General features: G+C 37.5%; 3 protein-coding genes, 1 long non-coding RNA gene and 1 other non-coding gene across 6 annotated transcripts; 1 reads left to right on the forward strand and 4 right to left on the reverse strand.

Moving 5' to 3' along the window:
* Positions 1 to 1,517: 1,517 nt before the first annotated feature.
* On the reverse strand, positions 1,518 to 2,483 carry LOC116194212 (50S ribosomal protein L12, chloroplastic-like). Its single transcript, XM_031522970.1, has one exon. The coding sequence runs from the start codon at positions 2,353 to 2,355 to the stop codon at positions 1,786 to 1,788; it is 570 nt and encodes a 189-aa protein (XP_031378830.1). The 5' UTR covers positions 2,356 to 2,483; the 3' UTR covers positions 1,518 to 1,785.
* A 300-nt stretch (positions 2,484 to 2,783) lies between these two features.
* On the reverse strand, positions 2,784 to 2,855 carry TRNAP-UGG. The gene has a single exon. It is a non-coding gene; the product is annotated as a tRNA-Pro (tRNA).
* A 3,345-nt stretch (positions 2,856 to 6,200) lies between these two features.
* Positions 6,201 to 9,315, reverse strand: LOC116196763 (myb-related protein 305-like). The gene is made up of 3 exons (XM_031526644.1): positions 8,996 to 9,315; positions 8,346 to 8,475; positions 6,201 to 6,897 (listed from the first exon to the last, which is right to left on the reverse strand). Exons 1-3 carry the CDS (start codon positions 9,129 to 9,131, stop codon positions 6,561 to 6,563), a joined length of 603 nt encoding a protein of 200 aa, XP_031382504.1. The 5' UTR covers positions 9,132 to 9,315; the 3' UTR covers positions 6,201 to 6,560.
* LOC116196765 lies at positions 6,904 to 14,428 on the forward strand. Its single transcript, XR_004154888.1, has 2 exons — positions 6,904 to 8,220; positions 14,313 to 14,428. It is a non-coding gene; the product is annotated as an uncharacterized LOC116196765 (long non-coding RNA).
* On the reverse strand, positions 13,542 to 16,633 carry LOC116196764 (ADP-ribosylation factor-like). 2 transcript variants are annotated; one of them, XM_031526646.1, is made up of 7 exons: positions 16,491 to 16,633; positions 15,997 to 16,166; positions 15,716 to 15,786; positions 14,912 to 15,031; positions 14,340 to 14,458; positions 13,952 to 14,033; positions 13,542 to 13,819 (listed from the first exon to the last, which is right to left on the reverse strand). In XM_031526646.1, exons 2-7 carry the CDS (start codon positions 16,142 to 16,144, stop codon positions 13,814 to 13,816), a joined length of 546 nt encoding a protein of 181 aa, XP_031382506.1. In that variant the 5' UTR covers positions 16,145 to 16,166; positions 16,491 to 16,633; the 3' UTR covers positions 13,542 to 13,813. The 2 variants fall into 2 exon arrangements, with proteins under 2 accessions (XP_031382506.1, XP_031382505.1); XM_031526645.1 differs by having other exon boundaries at positions 16,484 to 16,631.
* Between the last annotated feature and the right edge of the window lie 3,027 nt (positions 16,634 to 19,660).

Below are 19,660 nucleotides of genomic sequence, written 5' to 3' on the forward strand. Positions count from 1 at the left end.
CTCTTGTAGCACGTCCACCCCTATCGTATTTCTATCATATTCACACAGAAAATGCCCACATCATCTATGCACAATTTTACAGAGAAAACTACCGTTCTTAGACATTCTATGTATGAATTTTATGCGATTAAATATTCTTCAGAAGGAAAGGATTTTATTTCTTGCAAACTTGTTCTTATCATAATCCTTACAGATGGAGATAAAAGTTATTCTACGAACTTTCTTCCCACGAGCACCTCGGCGAGACTCACCATATATTGTATGTGCTCAGAGAACTAAAACATTTATGGCAGTATATAAAAGACAAGTAAAATCCTCAAATAACTATATATTCATCAGCATCACATGGACAGTATTCAAAGCGTGTTTTAAATTAAATGGTATCGAAGTTCGATAAGAAATCATGCAAAGCAATAAGCAGAGATAAAGAAGAGTTATAAATGGTATCACAATTTAAACATGAGTATGCAGCAATAATACTAGTTCGGCAGAATAACGCGTACCTTGAAGTACTAGTAGTGACCGCCGAATGTAGTATGATAATACAAACTCGACCTTTATACGAAGATGCTTGAAACAGCATTGATCCGAAAAATATGAACATATCAAGAGCAAAAATATAATCAGGAATCGCGCCTATGCCCCATATTTCAGAATAATAATTAAAAAATAAATAAATAAAAAATCAGCTTTCCATATTTCAGCTTCTTCTTTCGGCCATATAATCCGCATCGAGGCCCGGCCATGTAAAATTTGGTGTTCGGTTTGTCATCCATTTTTCATAAGGACTCCAAATGGGCCCCCATAAATTTGGGCTTGAATTAGCCCACAAACAGATTGATCTGTTCGGGTTGTGCACATTCGAGGTTATAGTTTTTCTGAAATGCCAAGATGATCATTCCGAAGCCGATGATACAACATTCTTTCGACATGGACACCGGCGAAAGATACGATCATTTCGTGCTGCGATTACATTCCATTCCCTCCTCTCTCTCTCTCACTCTCTCATAGTCATTAAACATTTCTTTTCCATGGTGTAGCATTGAATATACATGGCATGTGCATGGGAACTTTCTATATGTCGCATTCTTTCTTCGAGTTTTCAAATCCATCGTTAATAGTACTCTTCCAGAAGTTTTTAACCATTTCGTCAAGCAGAACGACTAAAATGGGATTCGTAACACTAACGTAGACTCCGCGCTACTCAAGGAATATGTCCACCACGGAGTTGAACTAATTCACGTTCGATCTCCATAACAGGATTCTACCATGAACATAATCAAGAAAACCATATGCCGAAGAAACAGTCGCCGAAAATCAAAATTTTCAAACCCTCCTTGATAAGAGAAAAACATAGAATCAAGTAATATAAGATCCACGTCAAGATCTTTCCTGCCATTAATCTTCCAGACCAGAGGAATGACATTTTCTGATGTCGTCGACTGCACTTGTATACGATGTCCATTACCTTGTCAAATTCATGCGACGGAACGAAAACAACATTCAACAAGGATAAGGATTTGAATACGATGTCCATTACCTCGTCAAATTCATGCGACGGAAAGCAAACAACATTCAACAAGGATAAGGATTGATGCCCAAACGGAATTAGTCATAGCCAATAATAAGGTGAGGAGGACATAAAGAATCGAATTCCCGGGAAAATATTCTCTATTCCGAAAATTCAAATTAACAGCTACCCTCTAAGATTGTAACGGCTAAAAGTTGAATCCAACAAAAAAAAACCTAAAAGGAATCCGACATGCTCATATATTTCATTGTCTGTCACACGATGGCGACCTTAGCCCCGGCTTCCTCGAGCTGCTTCTTGGCGTCCTCGGCCTCGTCCTTCGACACGCCCTCCTTGAACTTCTTCGGGAGGCCCTCGATCAGCTCCTTGGCCTCCTTGAGCGCCAGGCTCGTCAGAGCCCTCACCGCCTTGATGACCGCTATCCTGGCACTGCTCGGCACGTCCTCGATCACCACGTCGAACTCCGTCTTCTCCTCCACGGCCGCAGCGGCCGCCCCGCCGTCCCCCGTGCCGGCACTGGGGGCGGCCACGGCGCCCACGGGGGCGAAGGCAGCCGCGGAGACGCCGAGCTTCTCCTGGAGGTAGTCGACGAGGACGCGGGCCTCGGCGAGGCTGAGGCCGGAGATGTCTTCGCCGAGCTTCTCGATCTTCTCCGGGGCCTCGACAGCGGCGATTGGGCGGGAGGTGCGGAGGGCGGGGCCGGAGGGGCGGAGGGGGAAGCGGAGGGGGCTGGAGAGTGCGGTGGCGGGGTAATGTGAGTGAAGGGTCGCGGAATTAGAGGAAGGGGAGCGGAGGGAGAGGGTTGATAGGGCGGTCGACGCCATTGCTGCTGCTGCCTGAAGAAGGGGGGATTTCTCCGAGAGGGAAGGAGATTAATAAGCTCAAGAAGAAGAAGGAAGAAGAAGAAGAAGAAGAAGATAGGATAAGGGTATGTGGAAAGAGGAACGGTTTTGATTTGAGTGGGAGAGCAACGTGTAGATACACTGTAGATTGCGGGACCTTCTTGTAATGACGAATATAGCCCTGAAGAAAGGGGAAATGACGGGGTTGAGTGCGGTGGAGTGGTAGAGAAAAGCAGCCGTTTTCATGTTTGAACTTCGAATGCTGAGGGCAGAAGGGCATTTCGGGGAGGGAACACTTGTCCCATTAGGCATCAGCGGGGCCCATGCAGAACCTTTTTGGTGATAAATAAAAATTCATTATTGCTATTCCAAAATAATAATAAAAAAAGGGGAGAGAAAGATGGGGTTGGGGGGCATTCCGAGAATCGAACTCGGGACCTCTCGCACCCAAAGCGAAAATCATACCACTAGACCAAATGCCCTGTTGTGATTAGATTAAATCAACCTTGCATGTAATCGTAGATGATAGCTTACCGGGTTAGCTTACCATGAGATTTAATTTTTCGTGTGAACCATGAGATTTATTTAAATATTTGATTTTCTTTTAATCTTGAACCTTTGTTGGAAACTTGTGGCTACCTTTTCTTGGTGTCTTTTTTTTTTATATACTTTTGTTATGAATTAAGAGCGGAAGCCTAATTAATAAATTAAACAATGCAGAGTTAGGGAGTAAAAACCCACAAAATATCTCCTAACAAAGGCTGGCTAAGATAATTAGGAGGAACATCCAGAACATGGACACCTAAAGGACACTCAATCCATCTCCGAGCAAGTCAATTTGCACAGAATTTGCTTCCCATAAAGTATGTCTCACTTCCACCTTCCAATTCCAATTGAGAAACTCCCAAGCTGTCAACAATAAATCCACGTAAAGTCGGGTTCGAGCAAGAGCCAGTCGAAGTTGTCACTAAAAGAAAATTTTTATGTATTTTTTATCAAATTTAAAAGATCTCTCTTAAATTTTCTCATTCTAATTCGGAAAAAAAAATTATATTTTTTTTCGCTCCTTCATGAACCACGACCCTTAATTATTTCAGATGCTTGCATCCCTCCCTGTGCAGACAGAAATATCAAGTCGGCAAATTAATCAAAATATATATGCGATCTTATCTTTTTATATGATTTATTTGATTTCCTTTGTTGGATAATTGTTGATCTTCATTAATACTTAAAAAGCATTACAAAATTCACAAACCACATTCAGATAGGGTTTTCACTGAACTTAATTTTTATTTTTTTTGCCCTTTTCGGCGAGCTTATCAAATGAAGGCAACTCTCGAGACACAGTCTGGAAACCCAATGGCTTCATACCGGTTCACTCTGGCCCCTTGAGGCTTCAATAATTTCCAGGCCACTAGCAGAAGAGAAAATAACGGAACTGGAACGAATCCATACCACACAGCCTACAGTTGTGTTGCATGCGTTTCATTTGATTTCATGAGACCAAGAAATATAAAAGGAAATTTATTGAGATCAACATCACAAACACATGGTCGCATTTTATACGATAATCCCATGGTACGTTATACATGTTCTCTTGAAATCACACACACACACACATATATATATATAGCTTAACATATACTATACACGCGCTTATATGTCCATTCTCTCATTTGATGTAATCCTGTCAATTTGTCCTCACCAATCTAGCTAGTTAGAAGAGTTTTTCACAATGTGAGTCGTGTCATATGATCTTTTTTTTTTTTGGTGTCATAAGATCTTTCACTGTTGACATGCAATAATTTTGTTCATCGATCTCCTCTTGTTTTGTTCGTATATAAACCTTGAAAAACTCCATACAAAATCTCACTCTCCCATCCTTTTGCCTCCATCTTCCTCCAGAAACAGAAGATTATTATTGTCACAAAAAAATCGTAGTATATTATTAATGAATTATTTTTCAAAATGCACGTAAAAGGAACGCATTAAGTGATGCGGTTGTGCATGCTGTCCATTAATTCATTAACCTTGGTATTGATATATGATGTTCAGAGCACTATTTTTGACTTGTTATCATGCATCGAGATAGATAGCAAATCGATAGAGCGATAGCGATCAAGATTTGACCACTCTTTCTCGCAAATAATCACACACACCAGAATTTAAACAGAGTTCATCAAAAAAACATAAAGATAGCATGTCAATGAGAGAAAAAGAATATGCGATGAAATAATTTGCTCTGCTTTGTTATTGTGCCGATCGATCTACCTATTATATAGTTAGCTCCTTAGTTTCAATGGCACTCTAATCAGTTGATATATATCTTTGGCTTAATCGAGAAGCTAGGTAATGGGAGATAAAAGTATAGCTGGACATCATGCATGACGCTGGTCCACAACCAATTCACACGTTTTGTTCACTTATCTGTCTCGACCAATCATGTGTTTTTCCCATTTTCGTCACATGATAGTTGCCCTCTTTCCCTTGGAAAGGATATTGGCATTTAAAACACGTGACTGAAAAAGTGGACAGACCTTCAAAGTCGTCGATATATATGTTCTCCCCGCATATAATTAATATTGGATGACGCTTTCATGGTCTCTCTCTTTCGCCCATATATAAGTGAATGAAGTACAAAATTCGAATAAGAATTGGATTCTTTAGTTTGTCTATTCTACATATCCTCAAATTATTGGATGCAACATTTGTCAATGCTGTGTTGTCATTCATATATGAGAGTGTGATCGATCGCAATCTTATTTTTCTTTTTACACGTATTTTTACTCATTCTAAGTCTCCTATCGAATCATTTCATTCATATGTATCAGGTAATTATAGATGTATGGATATTTTTCGAAATAAAAGAGAAGTCTGTGTATCAATAATTGGGTAATATCCGTCAACAATTACAACGTATTTTTCATAATTTGGCTCTATCAACTGCAACCTGTAAACATCCGGTTATTCCTAAAGCTCGTGCATTGAAAAAAAAAATTCGAAAACCATCTCATATACACTTGTATATGCATTGTATTTAACACCAAACTTTTTTTTTTTATAAAGAAGGTCTATGACCTAAGAAATTGAAAGAGAAATCATAAATAACTAATAAAGGGGCACATATAATCTCACTAGGTATTGAACATGCGACCTCTCGGTTAAAACGCGAGGCATGTGCTATTACACTACACCCCTTTTTTTATTAACACTGAACTAATTAACCACCCCGATATATGAGATTAAACAATTTTCTGAAATTAGAATTAACAAAGAGAATTAATATGGTGTGAAAGATTGAAGAAAGAGTCATGATATTATTTAATATATGCATGTGAATGTCGGGCAAGTTGACGTGAAAATACAGAAGACCATGCATGTGAAATTAGGCTCACGTCCAACTTCGGTTTTGCATGGCCACCCACACATATGGGAATATAGTCTAAAAGCCCAATAAGAACTTTGCTAATTAGGGGCGATTGACTTTTCAACGTGGCAGCCTGTGATAGGGTCTGTCCGGTAATTACTTCAATTATATATATGAACTATGCTTATCGTTACCCCTGTGTGCTTCGTGTGCAAGGTGGATAATATGCCTAAACAGTACATCAATTGATCCATTAACAGGTCCATGTTCAATAACATATAGTTTGTTTTACGACTTTCGCATAAACCCAATATGGATTTTTCCATGATCAGCAAGACGCGGATCTTCTTAGGCACATACATTTATATTGCAAGGAACCAAAATATGGAACCCGATATATACAGTAAAAACTCATCATGTTTATACTTGCTAGTTTTTACCTCAATTACTTCTCTCAAACTTACACAGAATTGACATTATTCTCTTAAAAAGATTTTTATTGCAGTTCATTTATATATTTCTCTCTCTCACTCTCCTTTTTTTTCTAAGAAAATCTTCATTACCTACATGCATAATGTAAATAATACATAAGCCACATTAATACTCTCATTCACCATAGGAACTTTATAGTGTAGGATCCACTAAATACAAGCCCTATACGAGATTAGACTGTTTCGTATATATGAAAATACTAACCTTAAGACCCCCTTACTTACAGTCGGTCGACAAACCCTAGCTAGTTAATAGAGATCCAAATATTAATATATCGAGTCGGTCCGGTGATATATGGAGTATATCGAGCTTTTATTGAGTGCATGCCTCAATCACCGTTCAATAACTGCATTGACCAGAGGTCCTCCATGCTCCAGTAGCTTTCATCGGATTCAACATTTAGGTTATTGGGCGGAGCTTGAAGAGCCTCCACATGATGATCTGCCTGGAAATTAGTCGCCGGTGGAGAATAGGTGACCATATCTGCCGTCATGCCGCACATTTGGCTCGTGCTAGCCTGGTGGTGATCTATGTTCATCTGATCAGTGGGCAGTTGTCCCGGAAAGGTTTCCGGCTGCTTTATGTGCTTCTGGATCCTTGTCCTCCAGAAATTCTTTATCTCGTTGTCGGTTCTTCCTGGCAAGTGCTTAGCAATTTTCGACCACCTGAGAAATGAAATCATTAAGGATTTATCATGAAAGATCATATATATGGCATGGTACAGGATGAAAAACAAGTTCATGATTTTGGAAATGAAGTAATCTGAAAAATGTTCAAATTTAGGTACTATTCAACATTGATCATATATACATGAATGGCGACTTTTGTACCAAACCTCTTCTATGTATACAAACATTTTGAGTGAAAATATATTTAACTTTTTTGAGATAAAGAAAATGATTTAACCTGAAAATAAAGTTCGACCCTCAAAATATTCCGTGAGTTTATTATAAATTGGTACCAAACTATGTAAAAAGTATAATAAAAAGAAAGCCAAAATAAATATGGTCTATAATAATAAGCCCGTTATCGGAAAAAAAATGTATTTTCTTTGTTCCAAAATAACCAGTCGACATATAAGCCACTGAGCTGGATCTAACTTTAAATGGGAAGCTTGCATTTCCTAAATCTAGAAGTTTGGCACCTCATTTCTAAATTTGATAATGTGTCATGTGAAAATTTTATTATAACATCAACTTGCACATCTGCATATACATGCACATATACCGAATACATATGATAATATGATATTTGGTCGGTCCATTTTATGGGACCAATGCCAACACTTGTTTGATTTGGGAAACTATATGTGTGTGTGTATACACATATGCATATTCATTTCTAAGGTTAGGCAGTTAGGTTAAGAAAATCACTTTTACCAAATTGTCATTAATCAGAACGAATTAATTTCTTTGAAAATCAAATACTATTAATCTTCCATTTGAGAGAAATTATTATTATTCCCTCATAGCCATCATTTTCAGAAGAATGTAGAAAAATTTTATAGTAGCTTCCCCCTCGAATGTAAAAGTTAGACGTCGAACAATTATTTGCAAGTATGGTTTAGGGTATGTTATCCATTGCATTATTGTGTATGAAAATTGAATGGGCAAGATCGAGTAGTTTGCCCAAAAAAAAAATATTTGCAACATGGGACTTTGCTAAATCGACAATTTTTGGAAAATTAATTGATGGATGAAATTTATTCCTCAGCAGAAATTTTCAGGCCTTCATCCGCACGTTGAAAATTCATTGCCACGAAATTTCCTCACGTGTTGTAATCTATTTGGTGGCTAGGAATTGCCCCAACCCCCCATGGCAAATCTTTTCCTCCCCTCTTGCGAGCTGTGTGCTTATAAGATGTGCTCCCTAACTGTATGGATCGTACCCTCAAGAATGTTCCTTTCCTCAAAGAGAATATAGTGGAAAACATGACAAGAAGAGTTCCCTCACGGTTCGACTATGACGGAGATCGTGATGGTTTTGAGGTAAGGGGTCGAAATCGGAGTTTCTATTCTTGATCATTTTTTTTTATCCTCATTCATTCTCGTTTTAAGTGGTAATGTGACTACGGATACATTTGCGTGCACTATTGTATAGTAAATTAACTTACCTGTTTCCCCACTTAGCATGCAGCTCCATGATCAAGAGTTGTTCTTCCAGTGTGATATTGCCTCTCCGTACGTCAGGTCGGAGGTAGTTTAGCCATCGAAGACGACAACTCTTCCCGGTACGTTTAAGGCCTAGCACGAAACAAAGAAAACCAAGATTATTCACCATACAATGTTGAGAATATGACTAGGGTTTTTCTCCATCGGCAAGTGAGGACCCAAGTCTCTCCTGCCTTTTAGTTAACTTAATATCATTAATATGATCTAAACAATACTCTATCCTTTTAAAAAAAAAAATCCCCTTTGTTTAGTTTCGGTGAAAATAATTGAAGAAGTTTGCCTCCCTTAAGACCCGGGTTTTTGATAAATACGTTTGTTAGGGCACTCACTATGATAATTTAAACCATGCGCAGTTTAGACACATCTTGCAACTCTTTGATAGGAACAAAAAGAAATTGACAAAGTAAGATCTTTACATAATCTTATGTGTTTACTATAGACGTGTGCATGCTGCCGACTATAAATCTTGTTTGAACAGATACAGAAAGCAGAAAACGCATTTTTATAAGAATCAACCATGCCCTTACTGGCTAGTTGTATAGCTAGGTATTGACAAGCACGATCATCATGAGCGATAACCGGAAGTACTGACCAGCAGCTTTGGCAAGGGAGTTCCATACACCTTCACCATGATTGGCAATATAGTTGATGAGGATCAAATCTTCTTCCATAGTCCATGGCCCCTTCCTTACTTCTGGATCTTGTGAGGTACAAGGTTTCTTGTCCATCTTGTATGGACCTTTTCTACAAGGAAGAGAGGAATAAGAAGGAGAGGATGGGAGGTAATGAGCAAAGTAAGGTAGGCATTGGGGTTTTTATAGGGTAGCTCTAAGATAATAATAAGTTTTTATTTTTTTTCTTTTCATTAATAAAATAAAAAAAATGACACGATAGAATGAGATCACCACATAATTTAATAATTCACCCTTGGATATATGTTTTTGTATATGTATTTTTATATGCTTGACTTAAATATTGAGGGAAATGAGGGTGAGATAAATAGCATCCATATATATATGTGCGTGGAGTAAGATAGATATGTATAGACACATGCAAAGACGTGCATTATAGCGTGTGTCATGGACAAAAATGTTTACTTCATTGACCAAAAAAGGAAGGGAAATTTTTTAAAGGTGATAAATAAGATGCTTCATGTTTAACCTAAAAAGAAAGTAATTACTAGAATTTTCTTGGAAAATATCCTAATGAATTTTTACCATCTCTTCTAGAATATTCCGTAAATTACCTGGCTACTCATCTTTGCATTAGATGAAAATATGACTTTAAAATAATAACATGTTATTGCCCAAAACAATAGACGAACCATTTACCTATATATATAGTTTCTCTAGAGATATGTATTCGTTCGCATAGATTACATATATATACTTGAAATCTAATAGATCACCACATTCACGGGCTTTTATAATAAGTTCGAAATAACACGATTTTTTTTTTGGTGAATAGATAACATATGCTTAGATAGCATGAAAGCAAAGCTAGGTCATGAGAGTCATTGAATTAGATCGAATGCACAATGTGAATATGATCAAAACCATATATCCTCTTATGCAATAGAGTTAATTAATTAGTCTTCGTCCGGGGGATCTATTTTATGTCGGCAGGCTAGGAAAACAGATACGGATTATTCAACTCAAGGATCTTCACAATTTAAGCAGAGATTCACTCAATTGAACAGAAAAGGAGAGAGTTTCAAGATGTGCATCTAAATAGCTATACATGAATTTTCAAGATCTCGAGTTCTAGTCTTATGGATGGAGAAAATTCACGCTGAGAGAGATCTACTTCTTAGTGGGCATACCCTACTCGACTGAATTAGTCATGACTCATTGGACTTTCGAATATCAGAGTTCACACTAAAAGAAAAAAAATAAAAAAGGAAAGCTAAAATAAAGAATGGTTTATTGCAGTACTAAGTTAATGGGTTTCCCTTGTAACCAAAAAAGAAGAAAAGAATGGTTTATTGCAAGAAATTATGTCTGAAAATTTGAATGTATGCATCCATCGATATTTTCAGTCTTCTTAGAAGTTACAATACTAATACAAAGGGCTTCTATTCCATGTTACTATAAATATTATCATACAAGTAATTTTCAGCAAAATTCTCATACTTTGATAATCTATATCGGCCATTCTTGTAAGAATATTTTTATATAATTAAGTAAGTAAACAAACCATCAGCAGCCATGTCACACTCTTTTTCGTTTTTCAATTGAAACGATAGGATATTCTTAATTTATTGACCTAAATTAATTCTTGTTTAGGCATAGCCTTGCCTTGACTGCTGATTTGTTGTACTCACTTTAAATTTACAAATTATAATGATGTATAAAAAAACTACAATGGTCTCTTTCATCCTAAAATATGGACCTAGTTGCAATGCGCCTCAAAGTTATTCTCCTTATAATCACCTATTATGTTGAAAATTTCTGCAATATTATTATGCCCCTAGATTTTGTTTTCTATGACCATTTCCCCATGAAGTTCTTGGTTTTATAATTATTTATCCCTCAGCTTAATTATATGATAATCTGCAATTGAACATTCCTTGGCCGAGTATTGATCGGTTGAATTTGATGCTAAGGCATGTTTAAAAAAAAATTAAGCAACCCCCTTCATTGATGACGACGACTCAGAAAATTTATAAGTTCAAAAGTTGAGCGAGAGCCTCCCTGGGAGAAAAAGAAATGAATCATGACACATTGGCGACATTGCAAATTTTGAATTTATAGGCGTACTTATTAGCAGGCGAAAATAAACTTCAGGGAGACATTAGCAAAAACCAGAACATGTGAGGAAATAGCCACGAATCAAACTTCAAGAGGGGACATTCCTAAATTGATTGAAAAGTGAGGGATAGAGAATAAACTTTAGGAGGGAGGCTGCAATTATACACAAATCCCAAAGGCAAATGTTCATTTAACCACCATATATAATTATATGTTAGTTAATAAAAAAAAAAGAATTTCCATCAACCAAAAAACAAATTCCATTGACTCCTCAACAAAAATTTTAAGAAAAATACGAGAAAATGTCGTTCTTGACTTCTTGTTGTTTTTCCTTTATTTTTATAAATAATATTTCCATGAGCTGTTTTTCCTATTAACTATGCTTTACATAAAATTAATAACTGCCCAACTCCAATTGGAAATAATTTTTCTACTAGGTGAGATTTACGGAGAGCTTTTCACTTATATATCAACTTATCCTAGATTATATTGAGCCCTGCACTGCAGATAAAATTGATTTCTTATCGCATAATTTATTTGATTAATTTTATACATAGCCTCTAATTTTCTGGTCCACACAAAAATAAAGGGAAAAGGACAGAGAGAGGACAAGGTAAGTAGCATCTAATTGGAGGGATGAATTAATGATGGGTCAAGCTTAAAGCACTAACCAATCAATAAATCTCAAATTTAAAAAGGGACTTATGCCTAACCAAAAGCCCCATTAATTAATTCCAATAGAAGAAAGAATTAATAGCCACACAAAAATCGTATCATTAAACGCAAAATCTCTTTTCTATTCCTTAATTTCCCAATCTAAGCACGTCCTACGCTGGCCCGCGTCGTGCTAAAGTTGTTTGGTCCCATTACCACTCTTAGCAATCCCATATCTGTTGTGGCCATGGACCGACGTACGACTTTTAATCGTCTGCCTAACTAATATTCCACTGTTTTATCAATTAATTAATTAAGAGACATTGTATGTATAGTAACTTATAGATCAAAGAATCGCCTGCCATGGACCGACCGACATAAGGCTCGTAATCGTCTGATATTGACTAATATTTTCGCATCTTGTTCATACAATAAGTAATTACTGAGATATCGCATATTCACTTAGCACGCATATTTGTGTAGGTTCTTATCTAGCTACATTTCACTCTCGGGGGACGATTTTCGTGAGTTTGAACTGCGAAATAGCACTCTTTTCACACATCTTGGGCCAGTACAACCCTTGATTGATCAAAGATGAAATTTTAATGCGTGGATCATGTTGATCGAGAGCCAATAGATTAACGGAAAAATGCCTTTCGCATTAAGTATTTGTTGTTTCGGTAACTTTATTAGAGGTTGATTAGCCCACCTCATAATCTTATGCCATAAATTGCTCATACACACCACATTCACAAATCCCTTAAGTAGGAACCCTTTGCCCCCTTTGATTAATTAATTAATTAATTAATTAGCAGCTTCTCTGCTCTCTCTCCCTCTCTCCTTCCCTCCTAATGATGAATTTAAGCTGGTCCACGCGATAGCTCACGAGCGAAGCGACCGGTGGCTCGTAGATGCCATCGGAATAGGAAAAGATCTTCGGCTCAATCATCGCAAACTCTTCATGTGAGCACCAGGGTTCGGTTTATCTTGCAAGAAACTGATCGGACAACCGGATCGGAAGAGACGAAAATACACTTACCATATCTAGAGAGGGAGATTTATTTGGGCATGCCCCACAATGACAATGGCATGTGAGGCCCCTAACAAGATCTTAGTTCAGGGCCAATCGGACTCCGTTGATGGATAATTGATCATTTTCAGCCGCAAATTGCATTTTGGTTAGGATTAGGATTAGGAAGGAGTTTTCCTAGGGACAGCCCCACGTCACGTTGCGAGGATCTGTTTTGTATTTGGGAAATGATTAAAACTCATAACTGGGGATCATTTCAACGGTCGGAGGATATGGACAAGAATCATCCATCCGCTCAGTTTGCTATACGTGGCAGGGATCATTACCATTCTAATATATATTTTCTCCAAAAAAATAATAATAATGAAAAATGCTCGAACTTTGCACGACTAATCCTACCACGACCTATATAATCCTCTATAATCCAAAACACTGGTAAGTGTGGTTGCTCAGTTGGGTCACTACTGTTCCTTAATTGTTGATCACTGTTTCTTGAGTCATTCACTGTTTCTTAACCATAGATCACTGTTCTCTCTAATAATATCTTTCATAATTTCACGTTTATTTCGATTTGAAAGTTTCATTTTTCGAACTATAGATGGAAACACCAATATGATGTACACTTGGACTGATATATCGAGCAGCAAAGATCATTGCAACAATATAATGAATATTATTACGTGGGATAACGAGAAAAAAAAAAAGAACACGAATTAAGGAAAATTTTGACTGTCTAAGGGGTAAAGGTTACCGTTTACAATACCGGCTAGCCGAGCGATTACACACCAACCACAGTAAGTAAATCCTAGCAAACGATCGTGCAGTTACAATATCAGAATTATCTTCTCCCTACATATTACATCATTCATTCTTTCAGTAAAGTTGAAAAGGAAAAAAGTGAAAATAAAAGGCCAAACTTTTACAAGATCCACAGCCCCAAGCTTTACCACCCAGAACCAGAATCTTTGTGATATCATCAAGCCTGAAAGAACGGAAGGGACGATGAATCTCTGCCTACTTCAATTTCATCACCATCAGGATCATATTTACGTGACCCTTGCAATAGTAATGAACAGCAATGGAAAGGTAGTTCATAGGATCAGTAGTACGGTACCTTGCTTGCGATATTGTTGGAGAGCCAGTCCAGACCCTCGTAAAGGCCTTCTCCGGATGTTGCGCAGGTGCTCTGGATGTACCTGGGAACGAATAGCCACAACACACAAAACAACCAATTATCATGTAATTTTGACTAAAAAAGTAGGGTCTGCTCAATGCATTGCCATAGTTCTGTTTTTCTTTTTTTATAGCCTGAAAAATGCAATTGTGTTTCCATAAGGCAGTTCAAGCATGTTACTGCCCATGAAAAGAACAAAGCACGGCTTCTTACTGATATGGTCTAGATGACAAATAAAGATTTGTAACCTCTTTTCTCTTTTGTCTTTTCTTTTCACTCAACCGACTAAAATATTACACAGATGTGATTGCAGGGATTCCCCATTTACCAGTGACGCTGACGGAGTGAATGAAGACCGAGCTTATCAGTTATTTCTGCTGCATTCATCGCATTCGGAAGATCTTGCTTGTTGGCAAAGACGAGCAAAACCGCATCACGCAGTTCATCCTAAAAGGAAAAAGACACCGCAGTCAACTCCATTAAACCTAACTTTGCCACAGCTGGTCTTGTTAGGCTCTATCAATGACATTCAGATTGATCACTTGGTTCAATAAGAGTTCAGGAAGGACTACGATATGTGAAGACAAATGTAAACATATACGGTTAATATCTCCACAAACTGAATCTGGAGAATATAAAATGAGCCATAAAAATAGAAAGTGCAATTAGACAATACTTACAAATAGTTACAGAGACAATATGAATCAACAAACATTATAACATCAAATAGGAACCCAGTAAAAACTTAGCAATGCAGAATTCAATGTCCTAGCTGAACCCCCCGGGATATTGCTAAACAAGCAAAACTGCTATAGCATCATGGCTCAGCCAATAATCTAACAGTAACATTGAGATCGAGATTGAAACAGAAAGTGAGTATAGAAGAGCTAAAAGTAGTACCTCATTCAACATCCTATGCAGCTCATCCCTTGCCTCAACAATTCGATCCCTATCATTGCTGTCCACAACGAAAATTAGCCCCTGAGTGTTTTGGAAATAGTGCCTCCACAATGGACGGATCTGCAGAAAAATAACATCAGTTGTGTAGGGAAGAACAATATTTTACCACAAATTAGAAAAAGGAAAAAGAATTTCAACTTCAATTTCTCTCTCACGAGACATTAGGAACATAAAGAAGCGTCCATTGGTCTTCCAGAGACACATTTTTACCTCTATTTAAACAATTGCCAATTCACCAACACAACCATCCAAGAACATTCCTTTGACCACCAAAGGCAAAGGCAATATCGATGTTTCAACCTCCCATGCAACTCACCACATTAGTACATATCTCTCAGCATTAATGGAGAGAACAAACAGTAGCAAGTAATAGATTCCTAACTGAAGTATCAAATGCACAGAAGCAGCAATGGTCATCTCAATCTCAATTTCAGTTTCAATCTCAATCCCCATCCCCAAGCCAAACTCCCTCACCATAAGCTGTAGAATTTAGTTCTACATTAGGAGCAAAACAAATCTTAGAGTTCATAAAATTATACCATCACTTTATGCTTCCTAATGATGAGGTAGTCCTTGATCCCCCCCTAAAATTCCTACCACTAATTCTTCGATCCACATCTCTAGCGTCTTTCAACACGAGATGAGCTACCACATATATGGAATTGGCAATAATTAAGAAGGGCAAAACTTCTGAATAAGATTAGCCATTTCTTTCATTATAAGTAGACAGAGGAAGAGAGCAACCTTGTCTTGGCCACCAACATCCCAAACGGTAAAACTGATGTTCTTGTATTCCACAGTTTCCACATTAAATCCTGCAAAAGAACAATTTCCACCACCAAGTAAATCACTTTTTCAACTAAAGATATTCGACGACAAAAATCAATCATCCTTCCAATCATTTAATCAGATTAGGTATCAACCGTTATTACTAAAGCTTCATATGTCAACACGTTCATCCATTGAAGAAGATGCAGCAAAACAACAAACCAAACAAAAAAATCCTCGATTCTATCGGGACTCACCGATGGTAGGGATAGTGGTAACGATCTCACCGAGCTTGAGCTTGTAGAGGATGGTGGTCTTACCAGCAGCGTCAAGACCAACCATCAGAATCCGCATCTCCCTCTTGGCAAAAAGTCGGCTGAACAGCTTCGTGAATGATAGCCCCATGCTTGCAACTTTCTCTGACCAGCTATATACAGGGGAAAAAAAAATTCACAGAATTTCCATCATTAATCACGGCATCGTCAACCTTAACGAATCTGTATACAATGGACACAGAGCAGCGCTACAACGCGTTTGGTTGCAGGCAGCAGATCTGACCGACACAATCGGATCATCACTCTCAACTCCACCGAAGAGCCGAGCGGAAGCAATCAGAGATTAATCATAAACAAGATATTACGCAGATAATATCAAGCTAGCGAAGCTCGCTAGCTGGGATCTGATACCGGTAGCATCGAATCGAAGCAGCAGGAGAAAGATGTGAGGAGGAAGAGAAGATTTTACCACTAACCCCTCTCTCGCTCGCCTCGCGACTCGAAGAAGAAAGGAGGAGGAGACGCAGTGTTGGTGTTGGCTTTGGCGTCTTCTCTGCTCCTGTTCTGGTGCTTATTATTTTTATTATTGGCCTGTGAATAGTTCATAAAGAGATGGGTTAAGTTCTATAAATATTATAGGTTAGTTTAAAATATTTTTTTGATAATTTATTGGTAAATTAAGTTTCAAAACTGTTTCGATACAATGCATTCCGTCAGACGTGTCAGTATTTATCTAATGTGCCAGAGTTATATTATGTTTAATTCTACTCTAAACTTTTTAAAATTGCAAAACGATTCAAAATTTTAAAATTTTTGAAAATATACCCACCTTCTCTCTCTTTTTTCCTTCTCGACTTTCTCTCTCTTTTGCAAGTTCTCTCTCTCTTCATCTCACTGATTGATAATCTAAAGATCGAGGATGGCCATCCTACAATCGTGATCGTGAAGTGAATCGAGGGTTTTCAAATCCTTGGATTTTAGGGTTGGTAACGGAGTGAGGGATGAGATCCGAAGATCGAAGATGGGGTCAAAGTTCGTCTTCTTCGCTGGTGTGACAGCGACTTCCTCGAGCTTGACAATGGGTGCGGCCCAAGCACTGATGTCCTCATCGGCGGCGGCATCCTCTTCTTTTTCTGTGCTTATGCTCCAGTTTGGTGCTAGCCATACGAAGAATGTTGGAGCAGACTACAGTGAAAAATAAAGTGCGAGAAAGCCAAGCGAGGGCTCGATTTGATCGAGAGAGAGGGGGGGCAAGGTCATGACGGATCTCACATAGTCGAAGGAGAGGGCGAGCTCGGGGTGGATCGTGCCTGAGTCAAATGAGAGGTTGGGACGATGAACAAAGGAAAAAAAGATGATGAATAGTGAATGTACAGAGGAGATAGAGAGGTGGGACAAAATTGAAAAATTTTGGAAAATTTGGATCGTTTTGTAATTTTAAAAAGTTTGGAGTAGAGTTAAACAGAGTATAACTCTCATTAGATAAACACTGACACGTAATAAGCTACGTCAAACAATGACGGAATGCACTAAATCGAAACGGTTTTGAAACTTAATATACCAATAAGTTATCAAAAAAACTTTTTGGACCAATCTGTTACCTTTATGAAACTTTTTAAACCATTAGTGTAATTAATCCTAAAATGAAAATAGAAGATTGCACATAATAAATAAATAATTTTTTAAAAAAGGATAGGCTATAACAAAGAATTAAATTTTTGAGAAATTGATGAATTAAATTTTTGAGAAATTGATGAACATAATTTTTTTCCCCACCTACAAAAAGGGTTTAATATTTTAAATGTCAATTTCCTAAATCCGATTAAGCAATTCGAGGGAAACAAATACGAGATTTTCCTTTCCAGATACAATTCAGACGTGATCGAATAAAAATCATACATCAGAAAATATTACCTAAGGCTTATCTAGAGCGTGTAGCGCAGTGGCGCACTTCTCACTTGGTGACCAAGAGATCTCATGTTCGATATTCAGTGGGATTATTCGTATCTTTATTAGATAGTTAGTATTTCTATTTCAATATACTATACTAATAAATCTCCTTTATAACTAAGAAAAATATTACCTAAGTCGAGGTGAGCTATTCATTTTTTTTTTCTATTTATCGGTCGACAAATAGATTTTACACCTTGACTCTCTGTTTGTTGAAAAGTACGACCACTTATATAGCCGAGCTCTTTGTGTCTTTGTTAATTATATGTACATAGATACATACCATACCTTACCATCCATATAGTTCCTAGCATTACTTCTTTCGTAATTGGTTCCACTTTTGAGAAATGATAAAGATCTATAATGAGATGCGGAAGTCTTCCTTTTTCTCTTGAAATTAGGTGCATTATTTCGATAGAGAAAAGCATATTCCTAAATAAGGGTTAATAACAAAAAAAAGAAGAAGAAAAAAGTATAAATTTTTCACATTTTAATAATTTTAGCACGAATTTTTTTTTCTTAACCATAAAATGTATAAACTTTCGATTTGATAATAATTCTAACACGACGTCGAATTTTCCGTTAATTTGGACGGAATTGAGGCCACATAGTGCGCCGACGATCCCAATAGGGGGAGAGCACCGGCGATCCCAATCGGGAGGCGGTCCCCTGGAAATCAAGGCCCCTCACTCTTCGGAATAGGAGAACCCTCAAATTGGTTAGTTCCACATGGCAACTCATATAAGTTGGATTAGTCTCTCTCTATATATAATATAGCTGCTCCCATGCATCCTGTTCTGAGTCCCATTTTTTGCTCGATCGATCTTAATTTATGTTGTTGTTTCAGCATAATATGTCTGTGTTGATGTTTGCAGATCGAATGGTGGTTGCCTTTTTTTCCCGACCTAAGCGGTTTGAAGCACCTGAAGTTGTCACTAGATCATCTTCGTCTGTCGGACTTCCCTGATAAAGGGCAGCCCCGTCCGTGCGACACCTAACATTGCCGGGGGTGAGTTACGTTTTATATATTTGTTAATAAAAACGTTGTTAACTTCAAATTTTTTGGAACTTTTCCCGGTCCCTTCCTTGCAGATCGACTCTTCCTTTATTGAGGAAGCTGGTTGCATACTTCTTGCATATGTCCTCTTATGAAACTTCCTTCGGAATTTGATAAGATTTATCTTTTTATAAAGATCGTGATGTGACAAATCGGAAAGGATCTCAATTAAATTAGTTAGACGACCTTACAATTTCTTTCGTACTTTAATTGTTTAATATATTTAACTTAATGATCTGCAGCCTGTTACAATAAAATTATGCCAAATTATCATTCATCAATTGGTTGGGGGTAAAAAGATTACTAATGTAAAGCCTCCTTTGCCTTACGAGGCACAATTTGTTCCAGTTTTTTGTATATTGTACATATATAATTATCTAATGACTTGCAGAATCTTCATTTTTTTTAAAAAAAAATTATTGAAATTAGGGAATTAGTTATGAAGAGCTAGAGATCAGCGATGAGTCCGCTAACTTGGATCTACAGTTTCTCCAGGTGATAGAGATTGTAGGGTTTGGAGGTATGAAAGAGGAGCTTGATCTCGCCGTGCACCCGATTAAGGGCCTTACATCACTCGAGAAGCTTATCATTGATTGTCGATTCTCATTGTTACTGCGAAACATTATCGACGAGTATGGT

This window comes from Punica granatum, chromosome 2, assembly GCF_007655135.1.
Source record: "Punica granatum isolate Tunisia-2019 chromosome 2, ASM765513v2, whole genome shotgun sequence".
Lineage (NCBI taxonomy): Eukaryota > Viridiplantae > Streptophyta > Magnoliopsida > Myrtales > Lythraceae > Punica > Punica granatum.

What these genes read in the sequence shown, in the direction of transcription:
- LOC116196763 (XM_031526644.1), bottom strand. Translation starts at nt 9,131, where the DNA reads ATGGACAAGAAACCTTGTACCTCACAAGATCCAGAAGTAAGGAAGGGG. An exon ending in CTCCCTTGCCAAAGCTGCTG is followed by an intron (nt 8,476 to 8,995) that starts GTCAGTACTTCC and finishes GTTTCGTGCTAG; the next exon opens with GCCTTAAACGTACCGGGAAG. An exon ending in CATGCTAAGTGGGGAAACAG is followed by an intron (nt 6,898 to 8,345) that starts GTAAGTTAATTT and finishes TTCATTTCTCAG; the next exon opens with GTGGTCGAAAATTGCTAAGC.
- LOC116194212 (XM_031522970.1), bottom strand. Translation starts at nt 2,355, where the DNA reads ATGGCGTCGACCGCCCTATCAACCCTCTCCCTCCGCTCCCCTTCCTCT.
- LOC116196764 (XM_031526646.1), bottom strand. Translation starts at nt 16,144, where the DNA reads ATGGGGCTATCATTCACGAAGCTGTTCAGCCGACTTTTTGCCAAGAGG. An exon ending in ATGTTGGTGGCCAAGACAAG is followed by an intron (nt 15,032 to 15,715) that starts GTTGCTCTCTTC and finishes ATTTTTCTGCAG; the next exon opens with ATCCGTCCATTGTGGAGGCA. An exon ending in TCACTCCGTCAGCGTCACTG is followed by an intron (nt 14,034 to 14,339) that starts GTAAATGGGGAA and finishes ATTCGTTCCCAG; the next exon opens with GTACATCCAGAGCACCTGCG.